The 21,171-nt window shown below is 37.4% G+C and overlaps 3 protein-coding genes across 5 annotated transcripts in view; 1 reads left to right on the forward strand and 2 right to left on the reverse strand.

The window, feature by feature from the left end:
* The window catches only part of colgalt1b (collagen beta(1-O)galactosyltransferase 1b), a 21,231-nt gene extending 19,172 nt beyond the window's left edge, over window positions 1–2,059 (reverse strand). Inside the window, exon 1 of the mRNA XM_077197752.1 lies at window positions 1,513–2,059. Within this exon, the coding sequence (XP_077053867.1) occupies window positions 1,513–1,718 (206 nt within the window). The 5' untranslated portion in view covers window positions 1,719–2,059. The remainder of the gene's footprint in view (window positions 1–1,512) is intronic.
* Window positions 2,060–2,657: 598 nt separating this feature from the next.
* trim35-1 (tripartite motif containing 35-1) lies at window positions 2,658–12,996 on the forward strand. The gene is given in 9 exon segments (XM_077198759.1): window positions 2,658–3,113; window positions 3,115–3,145; window positions 6,211–6,306; window positions 6,790–7,011; window positions 9,458–9,482; window positions 9,778–9,801; window positions 9,804–9,881; window positions 11,991–12,548; window positions 12,551–12,996. Coding segments are annotated over 9 exon segments (1,488 nt in total). The 5' UTR covers window positions 2,658–2,769; the 3' UTR covers window positions 12,661–12,996.
* Window positions 12,997–14,041: 1,045 nt separating this feature from the next.
* On the reverse strand, window positions 14,042–20,780 carry LOC143706438 (caspase b-like). 3 transcript variants are annotated; one of them, XM_077198362.1, is made up of 9 exons: window positions 20,607–20,677; window positions 19,914–19,962; window positions 17,097–17,370; window positions 16,447–16,592; window positions 15,964–16,137; window positions 15,599–15,851; window positions 15,387–15,470; window positions 15,033–15,142; window positions 14,042–14,924 (listed from the first exon to the last, which is right to left on the reverse strand). In XM_077198362.1, the coding sequence occupies exons 3-9, from the start codon at window positions 17,359–17,361 to the stop codon at window positions 14,814–14,816; spliced, it is 1,143 nt and encodes a 380-aa protein (XP_077054477.1). In that variant the 5' UTR covers window positions 17,362–17,370; window positions 19,914–19,962; window positions 20,607–20,677; the 3' UTR covers window positions 14,042–14,813. The 3 variants fall into 3 exon arrangements, with proteins under 3 accessions (XP_077054477.1, XP_077054468.1, XP_077054460.1); XM_077198353.1 differs by lacking the exon at window positions 19,914–19,962 and having other exon boundaries at window positions 20,607–20,780; XM_077198345.1 differs by lacking the exon at window positions 20,607–20,677 and having other exon boundaries at window positions 19,914–20,045.
* Window positions 20,781–21,171: the final 391 nt, after the last annotated feature.

Here is a 21,171-nt window from a genome sequence, read left to right on the forward strand (position 1 = left end):
CACATTATACAAACTTTATTTTATGTTAAACTATGTACGCATCGAATGCAGCAGTATTTTAATTTTATAGGGGAAGATATTCAATAAATAATGATTTTTAACAATACATGGACTAGGGCTAATGGTTATTTTGGTAATCGATTAAACAACATTTAATTCAAATGTTTGCTCAATCTTTCATTTTTGGCCACTTCATTACGATAGAAATGCTACAGCCACTGTAATGTATCTAAGAACACGTGAACATCAAAACATGCAAACAAAACGAGGGTTTGACTTTTATTTTGAAATTGCGCTGAACAGTTTGCATATTTAGAAACCACATGTATTGTATTGATGTATCATACACGCAGATTATATTATACGTTATAAGCAAACCAAACCCAAACTCATATTAGAGATGGGGTTTGTTAACTGAGCTTCTGCTCCACACATGTAAATGAAATCCGTGCAACACTTCACTATGAAACACACATCTCGTCGTTCCCAAATGCACGTTATTGGAAACTCAAAGTTGATGTAGATCAGAGTTTACTGTGAATGGAGCAGCTCTGAGATGCTGAGGAAACTCATAACCTGCATATGCATGTAAATAATGTAAACAATGAGGTGCAAATAGTATATGCCTCTATCTACGAGTATAAATAACATCTAACTACTATTTACACTTATTCCAAATAAAATTCTGCAATTTTTACATCGAATCTATAGCTATTTAAACGTAATTAGCCCAAATAGCCCCTGCCAAACATTTTATCAATTTTATCAAACATGTTATTCCATGGAATTTTTGTTCAAATTAGTGTCAAAATATTTTTTTCGTAAGCTGTTCTTTCTATTCACAACAGTAAATTCCATCATGCTCTAAATGATCATGAATCATCAATAGTTCACCGTGCATTTAATACGTTTATTAGATGTCTATGTCGTGCATATTTGCGGAGGTCATAAAGTCTCTCAGAAGATGTTTCATAAATTGAATCTCCCTGTCGCCGCAGGGATAGTTTTCCGCTCACTGACTCTCATTCACGCAGAAGACTTGTTTTCTCACAAATTCTATCCGCGCGCACAACGCGCACTCACGCGGCGCGTGTTACAAAGACACGTCGGCTGAAAAAGGGGCAGAGCAGAATCTGATCGGGGGCATGAAGGGGTGTCTGTGTGTCCAGGACACGTCGAAACTCGATCATTCCCCTCCATACACACAGTCCACAGCAGGGAGACTCAAAACTGTACATCCAAACCTCCCTCTCTCTCATTCCCAAACACACGTCAATCACATCTCATCTCAACACACTCATGTAAACACAGCTGCTGTAAGTTTAGCTCACTCAACACACAAACGCCTCTGTTGTTTACTTCCCCTCACTTCATTTGTGGAAACCCTACAGTCACCCAATGCGCTAACACGCAAAACATCAGTCCAGTGGACGCGCATCTGTCAGACGCGTAATTGCGCAAAACACCAAATCTGATCAATAACGCCAAATAATCTCAATCCGCCAAACTCACCATACACCCATGCGGTCTTTGGGGTAGTTGAGGCGGTCGATGGCGCCGAGGACCTGCGGGAGAGAGTGCGCGGAGTTGCGGCACACCAGCGCGAGCAGAACCCGCGGCGCGAGCAACGCGGACTCAGGGCTCCAGCGCTCCTCCGGGAAATAACTGCGCACCGGACCGCTCCAGAGCAGCAGGACAAAGAAACACAGCAGATGCATAGCCGGAGAACGAGATACGAGCCCGAGAAAAGCGGAAGATCAGGCAGAAAAGCGGAGCCGCGAGACTGATCGCGAAGCGCTGACGCGAACAGTGACCATCGCCGATTTAATGCCCTCCGACATAAACACGAAGAGACTCTTGGTGGTCCCTGGAGGAGAATTAAAGGGAAGGGTTTCTTACTAAAAGTGGAAACATCGTATCACACTAAAAGTCCGAAAAATCCACTTATCTCAATCATCTTGAAAATGCCAGATAAATTATATTATCTGGTAATTAAACGGTAGAGGTATTAGAGTTATGAGTGACAAACCCATAATCTCGCGTGTGCGCCTTTAATTTCGCGGCGGCCCCTTTAAGAAAAACAGCTGTTCTGTTGGAATCTGCCAGAAAGTTCGTGGGCGTGGCTTAACACACACACTCCTGCCAAATATACAAGCATGCAACAGTTACAGTACTGAATCTCTTGTAATCATTATGTTCATAAATCGTAAAAATGTTTTCAATTACCTCGTTTCTGCCTTAAATTTGTTAACTGATTAATTTGTTGGTATGTACCTTTTTGAAATAGGCCTACATATTGGGCACAGCTACCTCTGATGATAACGGATCATTCTAAATTGTAGCCTAACCTAATGTAGACACATGCATTTTCTGTAAAGCTGCTTTGAAACCATATTGTGAAAAGCACTATTCAATCCAATTATTTTATTTATACAAATAAAATAATTGGATTGAATCTACTCACAGACGTGTAAATATTTCAAAAATTGTGTAGCCTACGTTGCCAATAAGTACAAATCTTTTTTATTTCATGCTTTTGCACGTGTATCTGAGAGTTTTTAGAGAACAGCGCCTCCTTTTGTACTAATATTTACAAACGTTTTGTTGTTCCCCAACTTTTTCTTCCAATCAAATTTGGACATGTCATTTCCTCATTAGCAGAGGCTGTACTAAAATAAAAAAGTGTTTTGTTTTCTCTGTCCTCATCCTTTTCCCTTAAAAGAGTGTTTTTGTTCGCAGTGAATTAAAGTTTAATTTTTCTCTTTTTAAATGTCTCTTGAGGATGAGCTGTCGTGTCCCGTGTGCACTGAGCTCTTCAGAGACCCTGTGTTATTGAGCTGTGGTCACAGTTTCTGTCGTCAGTGCATTAATAATCACTGGACCTCGAGCAGATCCAGAAACTGTCCCGTCTGTCGACAGCTTTCACCTCAGCCACCGGTGTCCAATCTGAGCCTGAGGAACACCTGTGAGTCTTACCTGAGAGAGAACAACTCGAGGAAGGAGAGGGAGAGAGAACATGTTTGTCAGATACACGGAGAGAAAATTGAGCTGTTCTGTCAAACGGATGAACAGGTTTTATGTTCAGAGTGTAAGAAACATGAGCACAAATGACACACCGCTACAACAGACTGTACGACAACGCAAGGTGAGTACGCATGCGCAGATCATAAATAAATATGTTACTATTAAAGGGATAGTTCACCCAAAATTAAATATTCTGTCATTAATTACTCGCCCTCGTGTCGATCCAAACCGTGAGCAGTGGCATAAATAACGTTTTAGTTTTACTTAATTGTAAAAATCACATAATATGGCCTTTTTACTCAGAAAACCAAAGTAAAGATTAATTGATTGATTTGAGTGACATTTTGTCAGGCAAAATAAATAAATATAAACGCGAAGCAATAGACTTTTCTCCCATTTCCTCCATTTCTGCCGTTATTTTTCTCTGTTTGCATTCAGTGATTTCCCAAAGTCATCCTAAATGTTCAATTGTCAATACAACTGAAAAAATGAGAAAACATCACACAAGCTGACTTCATTTAATGTTGATTGTCCTCAAATGTTTTGTTTGAACTCATCATTATGGTGATCAGTGGTCCATTTGGTTGGGCACTTCAATTTTATTTATAGGCAAGGCAAGGCAAGTTTATTTATATAGCACTTTTCATACACAATGGTAATTCAAAGTGCTTTACATAGAAGAAATTAAAATAATCAAAAGAATTCAGAATAATTAAAACAGTTTAGAATAAAAGATAAAATACAGAAATAATCAAATGAAATCAGAATAATTAAAACATAAAATAAAATACAGTGCAAACAGTCGGACGAACAGTGGCACAGTGCTCATTCAGTAAATGCACAGTTAAACAGAAGTGTTTTGAGTCTGGATTTGAATGTGACTACTGTAGGAGCACATCTGATCTCTTCTGGAAGCTGGTTCCAGCTGCGGCTGGCATAGTAGCTAAAAGCAGACTCGCCATGCTTAGAGTGAACCCTTGGTATTTCTAGCCGATGTGATCCTAATGATCTGAGTGATCTGTTGGGTTTATATTCACTGAGCATATCTGCAATGTATTGAAGCCTTAGGCCATTGAATGATTTATATACCAGTAATAATACTTTAAAATCAATCCTAAATGTAACTGGCAGCCAGTGTAAAGGCCTGAGGACTGGTGTGATGTGTTCATATGTTCTGGTTCTGCTCAGCGTTCTGTATGAGCTGCAACTGTCTTATGGTCTTTTTGGGAAGGCCAGTGAGAAGTCCATTACAATAATCCACCCTACTGGTGATGAAAGCATGCACAAGTTTTTCTAAGTCTTGACTGGAAACAAAGCATCTAACTCTTGCAATATTTTTCAGGTGATAATATGCTGATTTAGTTATTGCTTTGACATGACTACTGAAACTAAGGTCTGACTCCAGAGACACACCCAGATTCCTGACTTGATTTTTAGTTGTTTGACCCCTAGACTGAAGGTATGCGTTCACCTTGAGAACTTCATCTTTGTTTCCAAACGCAATGACTTCAGTTTTGTCTTTGTTTAACTGAAGAAAGTTTTGGCACATCCAATTGTTTACTTCATCAATGCATTGGCAAAGGGAGTCAATGGGGCTGTAATCGTTGGGCGATAGGGCTAAGTAGAGCTGTGTGTCGTCTGCATAGCTGTGGTAAGCGATTTGGTTCTTTCTCATTATTTGGCTCATTGGGAGCATGTACAGGTTGAATAGGAGTGGCGCAAGAATTGAGCCTTGAGTGACTCCGCATGTCATGGATGTCCACTCAGACTTATGGTCTCCTATACTCACATAATAACCTCTGCCTCCTAAGTATGACCTGAACCATTTTAGGACTATCCCAGAAAGCCCCACCCAGTTTTCCAGCCTGTCAAGAAGTATTTTGTGATCGACAGTGTCAAATGCAGCACTGAGGTCGAGTAGTACCAGCACTGATAATTTGCCTGTATCAGTATTTAAGCGAATATCATTTATTATCTTTATGAGCGCGGTCTCTGTACTGTGGTGCGGTCGGAAACCAGATTGAAAATGGTCAAAGTATCCATTCGAGCTTAAGAATTTGTTCAGCTGATTGAACACAACTTTTTCAATGATCTTGCCTATGAAAGGAAGATTTGAGATCGGTCTATAGTTGTTTAATATGGTCTTATCCAGATTGCTCTTTTTCAGGAGGGGCTTGACAACAGCAGTTTTCAGGGAGGTCGGAAAACTCCCAGAGAGAAGTGAGGCATTTACCACTTCTAGGAGATCTGCTTCTAAGCTGTGTAACACATTTTTGAAAAAAGATGTGGGAAGTGCGTCAAGGGCGCAGGTTGAGGCAGGTTGAATTATTATATAATTATAATTATCTTCCTATTGATGTAGCAATGAAATTAGAAATCACAAATATTTGGTTTCAAATGAAAGAAAGTAACTATATATATATATATATATATATATATATATATATATCTTACAAATTATCTTTTATAATTTTGTTACTATTGACTATACTACTGACAAAATCTTGCAGTTGATCATGTTTGAGTCACACAGACTTCAACAATCAGCATGCAAAACACTACTATGGTAAAAAAATTTTTTTAAAGGAAATTATCAAGTTATTTTTTAGTTACTAGAACTCTTGTGAACTATACTAAGCATTTGTCAGTACAACATACTTTTCCTATTTCACTTTTTTTAAGGCAATAGTTCGAGGTTTGTGAAAATGAAACTCACTGGTTCTTGCACGTCAAGTGACATGCTTGAACTTCTGTTTACCACAACTGATGTGCATTAATGCATTTATTAATGTTTATATGTGAATAAAAGTCTAAATTAAATCTGTTCATCATATAAAGCGATCGAGTCTCTTCAGAAAGTTTGGACTAAACAGCTCAATTCATATGGATTAGTTTTACAATCTCTTTATAAACTTTTTGAAATGTCAAAGTGGTATACGTAGCTGATAATGGAGGGACAGAAATCTCTCAGGGTTAATAAAAAATATCTTAATTTGTGTTTCGAAGATGAATAAAAGTCTTAATGGTCTGGAATGACATGAGTGTGAGGAAATAATGACAGAATTTTCATTTTTGGGTGAACTATCTCTTTAAATGCTTAAGCATGGCAGCCCAGTTAATTCCCGAAAGAAATCAAATAGGTTTAAATGAATTTGTGTATGACTGCATGTGTTTTTACCTTTAAAGGGTCAAATGAAAAGAGATCTTCGTTCAGCTGAAAAGACTTTGGGCTCATTACAGAACGGTACAGCACAAGATAACAAAATCTCCAGGTACATTCAGGTGAGGTTTGTTTAGCATAAAAATAACTGAACAGAAATTTCACATATGTTTTCTTCACAAAAAAAAAACAAAAAGTTGAAATAGCTTCTCAGGTCACACCCAACTGAGGACTTTAGAACAGTACACAACCCGCCCAAATGCTAAACAACATTTAACTTAGTGGTTTTGTACGCATAATTGAATGAAAAAATAATTAATTTAATGAACACTAAATAATAATTGAATATTGACTTCTGAGGAGCTTCTCCAAAGAACATGTAGATCGAAGTAACAGAAGCAGATATCGTAATTTAAGAATTTTACTAGAATTTTTCAGTATGTTTTACAAAGGGAGTAAAGTCTATCGCATTGAAAATGCTTACGGCCTTCGGTAAGAAGATGTTGTGTTTTAAATCTGTCATGTAGGATAACACACTTAAATGTTTTTTTTAAATTCGTCTTGCGTGTGGATGATTAACACTTTCACACATAACATTCCCCCAGTCTCAAGTTCAGCAGACAGAGAAGAGAATCAGGGAGGAGTTTGAGAAACTCCATCAGTTCCTCAGAAAAGAGGAGGAGAACAGGATAACAGCTCTAAATGAAGAAGAGAAAGAAAAGGGAGGAAAGATGAAAAGAAGAATACAAGGAGGAATACTGTCTCTCTGTGACTGAGTCAGAGAACTGAAAGAAGAAATTGAGGATGAGGACATCATCTTCCTGCAGGTCTGCACACACACACACACACACACACACACACACACACACACACACACACACACACACACACACACACACACACAGTGTTTCCATGTTTTATGGGGACTTTCCATAGACATAATGATTTTTATACTGTACAAACTGTATATTCTATTCCCTTACACTAACCCTACCCCTAAACCTACCCATCACACACACACACACTCACACACACACACACACTAACACTACCCCTAAACCTACCCATCACAGAAAACTTTCTGCATTTTTACATTTTTAAAAAAACATCACTTAGTATGATTTATAAGCTGTTTTCCTCATGGGGACCAAAAAATGTCCCCACACGAACAAGGATTTCAGATATTGCCATCATAATGTAGGGTTTACCAGGCCACACACACACACACACACACACAGGAATGGGCACCCCTTATCTAAATGAACTGATTTTATACATAATATTTACACAGCAAAATCCCCAGTGTACACATGTACACTCTCGGTGTACATATAGGTCCAACTACAGGGTGTTAAAAATGAACACTGAAGCAGTGTTGAAGTTAATGACATAATTAAGTGATTAATTAAGTGATGATTGGCCATTAGTGGTGACACCTAATGTTAATAAGAAGAATCATTGAAGGAAAGAGAAACAACGAGAAAAGAAAAAAGAGAAACACAAGAAATACTGACTTCGAGCCATTACACATTATTGTACTTATTATTACCAGTGTATTTCTGTCATACATCTACACACATTCTTATTTATATTGAACAGAAGTTTAGATGGTAATGCTTTATGGAATGTTTCGTTTCATGTCACCATTATGGCGATCAGTGTTTGCTTTAGTTGGGCTCTGGACTCTTTGCTTTTTAACATTAGTTTTTCTCTGGCTGCTCCAACTCTGTGTTAATAAAGCACATGTATTACTGCAAGAGAAACCGTGACATGGGCTGTGTTACCTGAAACCATCATAAGCCCTAATTTGATTGTACAGACCTTTTGTTGTTATTGTTCTATGATCAAGTTAGGCTTTCAATGCTTTTGGGTAACACAGCCCAGGTCACGATGGTTATGTTTAAATTATGAAATTAAACTCCTGTAGTGTCCTGATTCACTCAACCAGCATTATACACTGATTATACAAATGTTATATTCATTACAGTAGCTAAATCCAGCAGTGCTTTAATAATCTGAAGGTTTTAAAATCTCACACAGATATGAAGAATCTACATGTGAATCTCAACAATGGTGACAATCGCACGAAAAATTCATATTGCAGTGCATGATGGGAGCCACCAATCAAAATGCATCCATGGCTCCCATCATGCATTGCAGTATGAATAAATTATACAGCTGAATTGTCCTGTAATTTTCATTGTTTTTCCTGTTTGCAAGTTTTTTTTTGCTATTGTTTTGTTATGACTTTAATAGCTTGTTTTGTGATGTTCAGAGTTGATCTGTGTGTCACTAGTTTGTTTATTGTCACCATTGTTGTGATTCATATGCTGATTCTTGATGTTTGTGTGTCTAAATACAAGAGCTCCAGTGCACAAAGATTTTTCAAAATTGTTCATATTGCTGTTGGATTTCAAACTGTAGAATCTCAGGGCTGCAATCGCCAATACTAAAACTCTACATCAATCATATAGTCAAAGATTTAGACTCTGTATGACATCAGTGAATCAGGTCACTACGGAATGATAATGTCATCATCACAACATATTGTTAGCAGGTTTTCTCATGCAATAACAAATGTGCTTTATAAACACAATGCTGGAGCAGCCAGAGAAAAACTAACAATAAAAACTGAAAAGGTTCAAGAGTCCAACTAAAACAAACACTGACCACCATAATGGTGGCTTGAAATGAAAAATTCCATAAAACATTGCCGTCTAAACTTCTGTTGATTCTCAATAACTTTTGTAGATGTATGACAGAAGTAAAGTCACACTGGTAATAATAAGTACAATAATGTGTAATGGCTCGAAGTCAGTATTTCTTGTGTTTCTCTTTTTTCTGTTCTTGTTGTTTCTCTTTCCTTCAATGATTCTTCTTATTAACATTAGGTGTCACCACTAATGGCCAATCATCACTTAATTAATCGCTTAATTATCTCATTAACTTCAACACTGCTTCAGTGTTCATTTTTAACACCCTGTAGTTGGACCTATATGTACACCAGGAGTGTTCATTTAACACTGGGAATTTTGCTGTGTACCGTGACTGATTCAACCTGACTACAAAAGGGTTAAAAGGGTCTTAACATTTAGTTATGCAACTGATACATTTACCTACTTTTTATTACATTGTATATTTAGAATTTCTAGTTAATACATGTAATATTACAATAACAACATGGTTGAGGTTGTATACTTTTGTTGGTGGTTATAGTCTATTGTTAAATTATAATAGGGTCTAATATTATTGTCCTTCTGTGCTTTTTCTCAGAATTATCAAAGAACTATGGACAGGTATTTTGATTTCCCTTTTTCATTTCAGAATATTCATTAACTTTAATTTTATCATTAACTTTAAACTGATTGTGTGAGATGTGTGTTTAGAGCTAAACATTTACATTTAACATTTATTCATTTAGCTGACGCTTTTATCCAAAGCGACTTACAATTGCTATATTTCAGAGGTCGCACGCCTCTGGAGCAACTAGGGGTTAAGTGTCTTGCTCAGGGACACATTGGTGTTTCACAGTGGATTCCAACCCGGGTCTCTCACACCAAAGGCAAGTGTCTTATCCACTGCGCCATCACCACCCAAATATACACTCCCAGATGCAGAACTCTTATTGATGTTCCTAAACATCTGGGCAACTTGAAGTACCAAGTGTGGGAGAAGAAGAAGGACGTCTGCCCTTACTGTGAGTACTAGATCACTCCTGTAAGAACTGCTTAGATCCTCAACATACGTGACTATTCCCTGTTCTCGTCAGATCCTCAACATATGTGACTATTCCCTGTTCTCCTCCGATCCTCAACATGCGTGACTATTCCCTGTTCTCCTCAGATCCTCAACATACATGACTATTCCCTGTTCTCCTCAGATCCTCAACATACATGACTATTCGCTGTTCTCCTCAGATCCTCAACATACATGACTATTCGCTGTTCTCCTCAGATCCTCAACATACATGACTATTCGCTGTTCTCCTCAGATCCTCAACATACATGACTATTCGCTGTTCTCCTCAGATCCTCAACATGCGTGACTATTCCCTGTTCTCCTCAGATTCTCAACATGCGTGACTATTCCCTGTTCTCCTCAGATCCTCAACATACATGACTATTCCCTGTTCTCCTCAGATCCTCAACATACATGACTATTCGCTGTTCTCCTCAGATCCTCAACATACATGACTATTCGCTGTTCTCCTCAGATCCTCAACATGCGTGACTATTCCCTGTTCTCCTCAGATTCTCAACATGCGTGACTATTCCCTGTTCTCCTCAGATCCTCAACATACATGACTATTCGCTGTTCTCGTCAGATCCTCAACATGCGTGACTATTCCCTGTTCTCCTCAGATCCTCAACATGCGTGACTATTCCCTGTTCTCCTCAGATTCTCAACATACGTGACTATTCCCTGTTCTCCTCAGATCCTCAACATACATGACTATTCCCTGTTCTCCTCAGATCCTCAACATACATGACTATTCCCTGTTCTCCTCAGATCCTCAACATACGTGACTATTCCCTGTTCTCGTCAGATCCTCAACATACATGACTATTCCCTGTTCTCCTCAGATCCTCAACATACGTGACTATTCCCTGTTCTCCTCAGATCCTCAACATACATGACTATTCCCTGTTCTCTTCAGATCCTCAACATACGTGACTATTCCCTGTTCTCCTCAGATCCTCAACATACATGACTATTCCCTCTTCTCCTCAGATTCTCAACATACATGACTTTTCCCTGTTCTCGTCAGATCCTCAACATACATGACTATTCCCTGTTCTACTCAGATCCTCAACATACGTGACTATTCCCTGTTCTCTTCAGATCCTCAACATACATGACTTTTCCCTGTTCTCCTCAGATTCTCAACATGCGTGACTATTCCCTGTTCTCCTCAGATTCTCAACATACGTGACTATTCCCTGTTCTCCTCAGATCCTCAACATACATGACTATTCCCTGTTCTCCTCAGATCCTCAACATACATGACTATTCCCTGTTCTCCTCAGATCCTCAACATACGTGACTATTCCCTGTTCTCGTCAGATCCTCAACATACATGACTATTCCCTGTTCTCCTCAGATCCTCAACATACATGACTATTCCCTGTTCTCCTCAGATCCTCAACATACATGACTATTCCCTGTTCTCCTCAGATCCTCAACATACGTGACTATTCCCTGTTCTCCTCAGATCCTCAACATACATGACTATTCCCTGTTCTCTTCAGATCCTCAACATACGTGACTATTCCCTGTTCTCCTCAGATCCTCAACATGCGTGACTATTCCCTGTTCTCCTCAGATCCTCAACATACATGACTATTCCCTGTTCTCCTCAGATCCTCAACATACATGACTATTCCCTGTTCTCCTCAGATCCTCAACATACATGACTATTCCCTGTTCTCTTCAGATCCTCAACATACGTGACTATTCCCTGTTCTCCTCAGATCCTCAACATGCGTGACTATTCCCTGTTCTCCTCAGATCCTCAACATACATGACTATTCCCTGTTCTCCTCAGATCCTCAACATACATGACTATTCCCTGTTCTCTTCAGATCCTCAACATACGTGACTATTCCCTGTTCTCCTCAGATCCTCAACATACATGACTATTCCCTCTTCTCCTCAGATTCTCAACATACATGACTATTCCCTGTTCTCGTCAGATCCTCAACATACATGACTATTCCCTGTTCTACTCAGATCCTCAACATACGTGACTATTCCCTGTTCTCCTCAGATCCTCAACATACATGATCTCTTCTTCTAATCTCTCCAGATCCTGTGATCCTGAACCCAAACACATCTCCACCAGACGTCTCTGTGTCAGATGATCTGACCTCTGTGACCTCATATTTTCATCGGCAGAACGAACCAAACCCTCTTCCTCTGCACAGGAACCAGATGGTGTTGGGAAGTGTGGGATACAGTGATGGTGTACACACATGGGATATTGAAGTGGGAAACAGCCGGCACTGGAGCCTCGGAGTGTGTCTTGGATTGGAGGGAAAACCTCCTACACAACCTTTGACCCCTGAAAACGGCTTCTTGGGTCTCAGACGTGATGGAGACTCATACAGAGAGATGACGGCTGGATCGTGTAGATTGCAGATGATGGTAGATCCAGAGATAGTGAGAGTAAAGCTTGAGTATTGCTATGAGTTGCTTCAGGAGCTGTTGCGTTTGAAACGATGGAGGAAGTTGAGCTTTTCTGATGTCAGGATTAATCACGTCATTGCAGCATTTGAAAGAGTGCCATTGGCCAATAAACTCTTTCCCTTTATGATCCTAGAAGATCAGTCCGTCCCGCTGCATGTCGGCCCAGCTAACGTTATTCGTAGGAACTATCATTCATGGAGAGATATCGATTATTGCGCATCATCTGTTTTGGTATTGTCATGGTTATGTTGGGGATTTTGTTAGGAAAGAGTGACAGACAAGGCAGATGAAAAGGAAATCTCTGTTAATTTACTGTAATAGTCTTTATAACAGACTTCTGAAAATCACACCAGTAAAACAAAAGGATACCTGGACTAATTATATGTTATTATGATGTAAAATGCCTCAACACCCGAGAGCCAGAGCTCCCATTTATTTACTGTCTCTGTTTAACAGTTCTGTGACTGTTTTAACAGTTTTGTCTAATAATTTATCAGACAAAGTAAACGGTATATGAAAAAGTATTAAACTGTTTTCTTTTCTATGATTAGTAATAGAAAGGCAAATGCTATAATAATTTCTCATCTACCGCTAGCAATCAGCAAATTTAAATCATACGCATTTATATCAATATATCATTTTATCAGTATCTAATTCATATGTAATTCCACAAATTCTTCTGTAGAGATTTGTAAAAAAAAAGTAAAATAAAGTTACATTGATTATTAAAAAAAAATTGCATTATTGTTTTGCATATACAAATTTTCACATTATTTCTTATATACTAAATGTAAAATAAATATAAATTACAAAGCGTCAACCACTTCTATCTTATTTGAAAGACAGCAGTTTATCATTTCAGTGCACTGATTTCAGAACGATCTTAGAAAATTAATCAATCCTTTATTCTTTTCCACAATATCCCACAGTTCTTTATGTTGCTCCACAGTTGTACAGAAGATCAATCTCTCCCTGCATCTCAATGCCCACATTATCCATCCTAAACAGTGTGTGAGATTAGAATAAGTGTGTCCCAAAGCATAGTACGTTGAAACGAGTATGCCAGAAGTCCCCGGACGGTCTTCTATTTACAGTGGATTTTCGAAGTGTGGATCCGTCTAGTTTTCAACCACTTTTTTAATGTAATTATCATATTCTTAAAGGGATAGTTCAACAAGTGGAACAACATGAGGGTGAGTAATTACTGACAGCATTTTCATTTTTGGGTGAACTATCCCTTTAAGTGTGGCAGACCAATTCATTACAGAGGAATAACTGACCTCAGAATATCCCGACTGATTAATCAGAATCAAGCATTTCATAGAGCCGTGAAATAAGATCAATTTAGAATCTAAATCTAAATTTTAGATGATATTCTGCAACACAACAGGTGTGTTTTGCTGTAAAGTCATTTTTGGTTCACTGTGTTAAACACTATTCAATTCTTAGTTGGTACTTTGATATTTGACATTACTGTTTATATATTTTTGTTTTATAAACACATTTTGTCAGCAATGAGGGTATTGAGAGAGCTACACAAAAGCTTATTTTAGCAACAGGAGAGTTTTGTTAGTTTTCCTTTTATGAAGCGATATCAGATTCAGTCTGATATATTTAAAATGAGTCTGACTCTTCCCATATGTCAAATGTTCCACAGAAAAGACAAAGGCATGGAAACAAATTACAAAAGCTTTATTGATTAATTTGCTTTTTTATCAAAGTTATATAAAAAGAAGAAAAATAAGTTAAATTCTGGATGGGGACTCCTTAGCAGTTCAATTGTAAATATAGCATTATGAAAATAGAAAAGTATATTAAAAAAATGTCATCAAATGAGAGTAAAATTATTATACATGATAATTGCATGCAATAAACTGCCTGTATATATTGAATGCATTATTGCTTAAAATGCTTTTAACTCGATTTAAGGTAAGACACTCGTTCATGGGTCTTGAGATTTTGTTCTATTTAGCTTTTTTGTTAAAGTTTCTATAGGCAAGGCAAGGCAAGGCAAGTTTATTTATATAGCACTTTTCATACACAATGGTAATTCAAAGTGCTTTACATAGAAGAAATTAAAATAATCAAATGAAATCAGAATAATTAAAACATAAAATAAAATACAGTACAAACAGTCGGACGAACAGTGGCACAGTGCTCATTCAGTAAATGCACAGTTAAACAGATGTGTTTTGAGTCTGGATTTGAATGTGACTACTGTAGGAGCACATCTGATCTCTTCTGGAAGCTGTTCCAGCAGCGGCTGGCATAGTAGCTAAAAGCAGACTCGCCATGCTTAGAGTGAACCCTTGGTATTTCTAGCCGATGTGATCCTAATGATCTGAGTGATCTGTTGGGTTTATATCCAGTGAGCATCTGAAATCTACATTTCTTTTGTAGATTTCAGGTGTCTTGCCTTAGACTGATTTTCCACTGCACATCCTCAGAGTCCAGGGAACAGGTAGAGTTTCTTGGGAAGGGAAGTCCTGTCGATACACGGCATTAGTTTTTCCAGACCTGTGAATCGTGGGTCTTTCTCCATGCGTAAGGTGACCTATAATAAAAAGATCAAATTTAATTGTGACAAGAAGCAAACTCCTGTATTAATTTTAGCAGTATTTAATTTAATTTTAGCAATTTAAATGGGATTTTTAACATTTACCCTCCTGAACAACTCCATAATGTCATCAACGTAAGCCTGTTTACAGAACACATCCACGATGTAACAGATAAAAAAACTTCCTTCGACAGGATCCCTGTATGCATAGATACCTGTGGAGAAAAAACACTGCTAGATTGAAGAACTTCACAAAGCAACCCAAACTTTGAAACACTGGCCAACACGAACAGACTTTCATATGCTTTCATCAGTTCACCTTCTTCAAAGTGTAAATCGATATTAAAGTAACATTCTCAAAAAAAGGACAACAGTTGCTTTATTTCTGAATATGAAGAAAATGAATAGTGTGAGCTAAGTTAATCTTGCATCAGAAATCAGTGTTTTCTGAGCACTCACCAGGGAGGGAGGACTTAAAACAGACAAAGTCTTTCTCTATGTGCACAATGGCGTCTGATTGTATTTCCACTCCGCCTCTGTGTTCTGGACAGAGAAACGGTTAATGATATATATGACAATATTACAGTAAATACAGGGAAAAGATAAATACAGTGTACAAAGAGAAATAGCAGTATGATAAGAGTAGTTGAGTTGTATCAGTAATGTTGTACCTCCTCTGCAGGCTTGGATCAGAATAACCTTTGGTTTGTCAATCAGTGCAGGACATTTCTCTGAGTTCAGATGAGAGAAGATGTCGTCAACAAAGAAGAACTCATCGGCGTATTTCCCCTCATCATAATTGACACCTAAAATGGCATCTTTATTTTCGATTCTCGTCCCATGAGACATCATAACCACAAAGGTGCTGTCCGAGTCTTGATGTTCAGAACGTGCAGCGAAGTTCTTGACTCTATCAGCTATTTCCTGTCAATAAAATTTTTATTTTTTTTAAAGAAATGCATAGTATATAATGCATTGTAAAATATTTGTTCCCATTTCTATATCAATACTAGAAGTCCACTAGTTGTATACGCACTTGCCCAGTTAGATCTGTGCATTTCTCAACACTGTAACCCAGAGCGGTCAGCAGCCACTCCATGTTCTCCTCGTCTCTCTCGGCTCCTTGCCTGTATGGTAAGTGCTTGAATCGTATGTTGGTGATCAGCAGAGCTAAACGTTTCCTCTGAGACTTCTCCTTTGGTATATAAACCTATGAGAAAACATCAGTATTAGCAGAATTAAAACACTAATGGAGTCCCCTGAACTAATAATAATATAAAATAAATCATAAAAAAGTGATTAAGATTTTTCTTTTCTTTCTTAACTTTCACTATCATAGACTTAAAGTTTGAACTTCATCATTTCCTGTTTTCTTTGTTCATTTTTCCCTCTTTCATTTGTTGCTATGGTAACTCATTTATTGAGTTACGGACGGGGGGACGGCGACCCTCCAAAAGCAGGACTGGCAATCCCTGAATGTACTGTTTTCACAAAAGTTTATTGAAACAGAGATACTTGCATCACTTTTGTTTTCTCTGAGAATTCTGCTCTTAAACTCTTGTCTGCATGGAGTAATGCTGAGTGGTCTCTCCCAGTCGGCCTGGATGGGCTGATCCTCCACACACACTGAATTATTTCCTCTGTCCACCGGCTCAGACGGCAGAACTAAAGTCAGGAAAACACACATCACAATATATCAACATTCTCTACATCTGTCTGCAGCTGCAGCTGTTTATGAATGATGAAAGTCTACAGTATTAAGACTCTGAAGAATCAGTTTCAGGGTGCTTGTTTTCACGTCATAAACAGTTTTTTTGTACACTCTAAAAAAAGCTGGGTTGTTTCACCCAACATTTTTTAGAGTGCAACTTTACGTAAATATCAACCTATCTTAGGGGCATATATACAATTTTTAATACTGCTATATTACTGCTTTTTATATATGACAATATTATGACATTGAATCACAACCTTATTTTCAACCTAATTTTCTGTTTGATCTATTGCACAATATTCACATGGTTATTTTATTGTATTATTTATAATAAACACATTTTTATATACAATCATTTTAACATAACTGTACAATTTCATGTATATTTCTCTTTATTTTTTTCAAAATAACGACTACTCCTCAATCTTAAACTAGTATAAATTGTTATTCTTTACCTCCCTGAAGTTTCGACTCAAGGGTCTTTGCAAGATTATTTTGCTTGATTTTGCGCAGCGCTTGTACTGTGATGTTCCCAGCCTGATCACTGTACTTCTCTACCATGCGATCCACAACATCGGTCCGATCAGCTTTCTCAAGCTTTGATTGAGGAATAGGCTCGATGTCTGGTACCAGACCATTCATCAGGCACCACTTGAAGTTTTTTAAGTCTGCATCCACAAGATCCTCAAGTGCATCATTCATCAGTTCTTTAATGTCCATTTTGTGTCACTATAGAAAAAGGAATGAAAGAAAAGTCTTGATTGGATACAAAAAATGACAATAAAAAGAACATTTCCAGGCTGTTCTCATTTATTTCCCCAAAAACACCCAAATGGGAAAGTTCTGTGTTTGCAGGTTATTTACAATGTTTTCCGGTGCAGTGAAAGTGGGAGAGCATAAATGCAAGTACTATATTTAAAATCAGTTTTCATGCTTAAAATCAATGTGTGTGACCACACCATTAGACTTGCTTTAAAAAGCAAGCAAACCGATTGCCTTAAAAAACAAGTAGAGTGAAAATAGGTATAGTATGTTGTACAAATAAATGCTTACTTCACTTACACAAGAGTTCTGAAACTAAAAAATAACTGAGAGTACTTGATAATTTACTTTAAATCAAATGTAATTGTTACCATTGTTGTGTTTCGCATGCTGAATGTTGAAGTCTGTATGACTCGAACATGATCAATTTCAAAATACTGTCCCAAATATAGAGGGATTATATCCAATTAAAAGGTTCACAAGGTGCTTATGACATAAGTGTTACCAACACAATTTTAGAACATCATTATTTGACATAAAATATAGTTGTTATAAATCTATCATTCATATAAATATATATATATATATATATATATACTACTTTTCTTGCTTTGAAACCAAATAACTGTGATTGATTATTGCATCACTGCAGGGATATGATAAAAACCCTATAAAGAGTACGAGGTTGGGCAGAAGTGTGTGGGCCCTTCGAATCGTCCCAACTTTCCCCCTTAGTGGCGGCCTGCATCACTGCAATAATAGAGAGAATTTCAACAATAGAAATGAAGGTCCAAGTGCCCAAACAAAGGGAACACTGATCACCTCACTGTAATAAATGAATCATTCGTCTTGTAATTTTCATTTAAAAAACATTAACATGATAATTAAGAATATTGTGTATATTTTATTCAGAAAATTGTGGTTCAGTTTTGTATAGAAAATACTGAGAACATTTCACTAATAAAACCAAGAGATACATTTTCCTAATGTATCTTAGGAAACAAACACAGTTTAGAGGCTTGAATTGAGGAACCAATAAGGCTGATAAAATTAAGGAAAAAAGCTACCTATTTATTTTAAGAGAATTAGCGCAACTATGCAGATTTATTTAGAGGTTCCCAGAATGCTTTGCACATGGCTGGAAATGGAGAGGAAATGTTGAAAGAAAGTGTTATTGTATGTTGTTGAGTAAAGGGAAACATCTGTTAATGTTTAATGTTCAGTTATGTTTGACATATGAAAGAGTTTCTATTGTATTGTTAAGTTTTGATCGATACCATTATGCAGAAGAGGGGTTATGGTTAGGTTGTGAATAACTGCATGTATTAAAAGTATGAAACATGTTGGTTTGGTCGTTGAGCAATAACTTTGCTATAATGATAGTATAGTATCAAGTCTGTGATTGTACTAGCAGCATAAAGTATTTTAATTGTACAATATAGCTAAAAGTCAAATATAAACAGATAGTTATCATTCACTGATGTCACTCTAATTCACACACATTAGAGTCAATTTAGAGTAATTTAGTTGATTTTACTTGATTTATTCCAGTAGATTCCATGAAAGAAATCAAGCCGAAACTACTGTTACCATCATTTTTTTAAGTAAGAAAGAAGCATAAATATTTTTTTTTTCAAACACAAACATTTTTAGGAAAATCAACATAAATTTATGAAGCTCAGGACTGACACCTGCCTTAGTAGCGCATTATATACATAGTGCATAATGATGAGCAACACTGTCAATCCAATCAAACTCATTTATTTAGAATAAACTAAATTAAGTTGCGAGTAAAAATTCCGTCAAATCAGTTATGAGCAATTTTTTTTTTTAAATGTATTACATCAATAAGGAAAATGACTTTCTTCATATAAAACAAAAAAATATTATATCAAACTTAAGTAATTTTATCCTGGAGGAAAATCCGGTTATCAACTGACAGTTATGCTTCAGTAAAACCAGTTTTACATGGTTGAACTCAGTTATCATCAGTAATCTTAAACCATTTATTTCATTCTCAACAAAACCAGTTATTGTAGATTGTACCACATGAAATACAGTTTCTAGGCAGAACTGACAAAACATTTTTTTTCTGTAGGCTATTACAATTACATATGTCTGTAATGTTGATATACTTTTAAAAATAACTAGCTTAACCATTTAGTAAATTATAACATTAGCTAATATACATAGGAAAAAGCAGAGTAAAATAAATAATTTTACTTGATTATCAGTATTTTGGAGGATTTGTGCTTTACTCAAGTCAAAATTAAACTTTACTTGTAGCTACCCTTATTTAAAATAACATTTTTGCGAAGAATAAACAATTTTACAATTTTATTTCTACAAGAAAAGTAGGCCAATGCGTTACATTGTTGCATATTATTTTCTTCCGTCTTACTTCCACTCTACAAATCCAGTCGAATATTGAGCAGTTTCATTTAAATGATGCCAATTTTATTTCCGCAAATTAGCCTACATTTTAACATTCATACAATAAAATCACCCACCAGCGAGAACTTGAGACGTGACTCTGCTTCGTCCTGTTATTATTTTGCTCTGAAAGGAAAAACTGAGTTAATGTGTGTGCGAACTTTGATCAAAGTAAAACGATCCGCTCGCGCAGAAACCAGGAAACGTGCAAAAAAATATTGCAACACACAATCCTCTGATTAGCCTATTAATGAGGACGAATGTTTCAAATATCGGGACAGAAAAATATGATATAAATAGGATTCAAAGACTAATAGTTGCAGACTTGCACTGCTCATAAACTACAGGACCTTGTTCCTCAGAACAATCCCTCTCAGAAATAAAGGTAGCCTACAAAAGCTGACACTGGACAGTCTTGAAAAGGTTCTTCTAATGACATCGCCTCTATGGCAGCTTTAGTAGCCTACTTTTTTCTAAGAGGAAGTAGGCTAACATACGGAAATCCTATAAGGCCACATGGTGGTGGAAAATTATTTGACAATTCTTTTGTCTTCTCTCGCAAAACCTGTTGCGGTACTTCGCCTAGCAAAACTTTTGTGTTCTTTGACACGAGAGAAAAGCAAAGTTTCTCGGGGGGGACGCAAAAAAAATCCTCCCATGTTCTATATTTTTTCTTCACCATCCTTTACTGGCTTCGTGGTTAACATCTATAAACTAATACCAGGTATTGAAATAATTGGTTAAAGTGAATTATAGGATGCTCTACTCACGTCTCGGGTGAACCGGGTTTCGAGACTGTATTTGCAGTACTGCGGTCCAGCCAGCCGCGGTTTGAACATTCACGGTCAAGCCAGCCGCCAAAAAATAGGGTATGTGCGCCTATTACTATGAGTACGGTAATTTCAGAAACAGCTGAGAGAGAGAACACGCTTGAGTTCTCTCTCTCTCTCTCTCTCTCTCTCTCTCTCTCTCTCTCTCTCTCTCTCTCTCTCTCTCTCTCTCTCCCTAGCCCCTTTCACACTCTCTCTCTCTCTCTCTCCGTAGCCCCTTTCACACAGAGATTCCGGAAAATACACGGATAAAGTGACCTGTGATTTGTGACCTGTCGTTTGACTTTGGTTCATTGACACTGCCAGTGACTTTCCCGGCAATGTTACTATAGGTCCCCAACCCGGCATCGATCCCGGGATCAATCCCGGGTCGCGTTTGCGTTCACACAGAAGGTGTTCTGGCAGTTTCCCGGCAATTTCCCGGGATCAACGCGCTGTGTGAAAGGGGCTTCTCTCTCTATTTCTTTCTCTCTCTCTCTCTCTCTCTCTCTCTCTCTCTCTCTCT

This window comes from Siphateles boraxobius, unplaced genomic scaffold (genome assembly GCF_051911475.1).
Source record: "Siphateles boraxobius isolate OS27281-9 unplaced genomic scaffold, OSU_SipBor_1 111, whole genome shotgun sequence".
Classification (NCBI taxonomy): domain Eukaryota; kingdom Metazoa; phylum Chordata; class Actinopteri; order Cypriniformes; family Leuciscidae; genus Siphateles; species Siphateles boraxobius.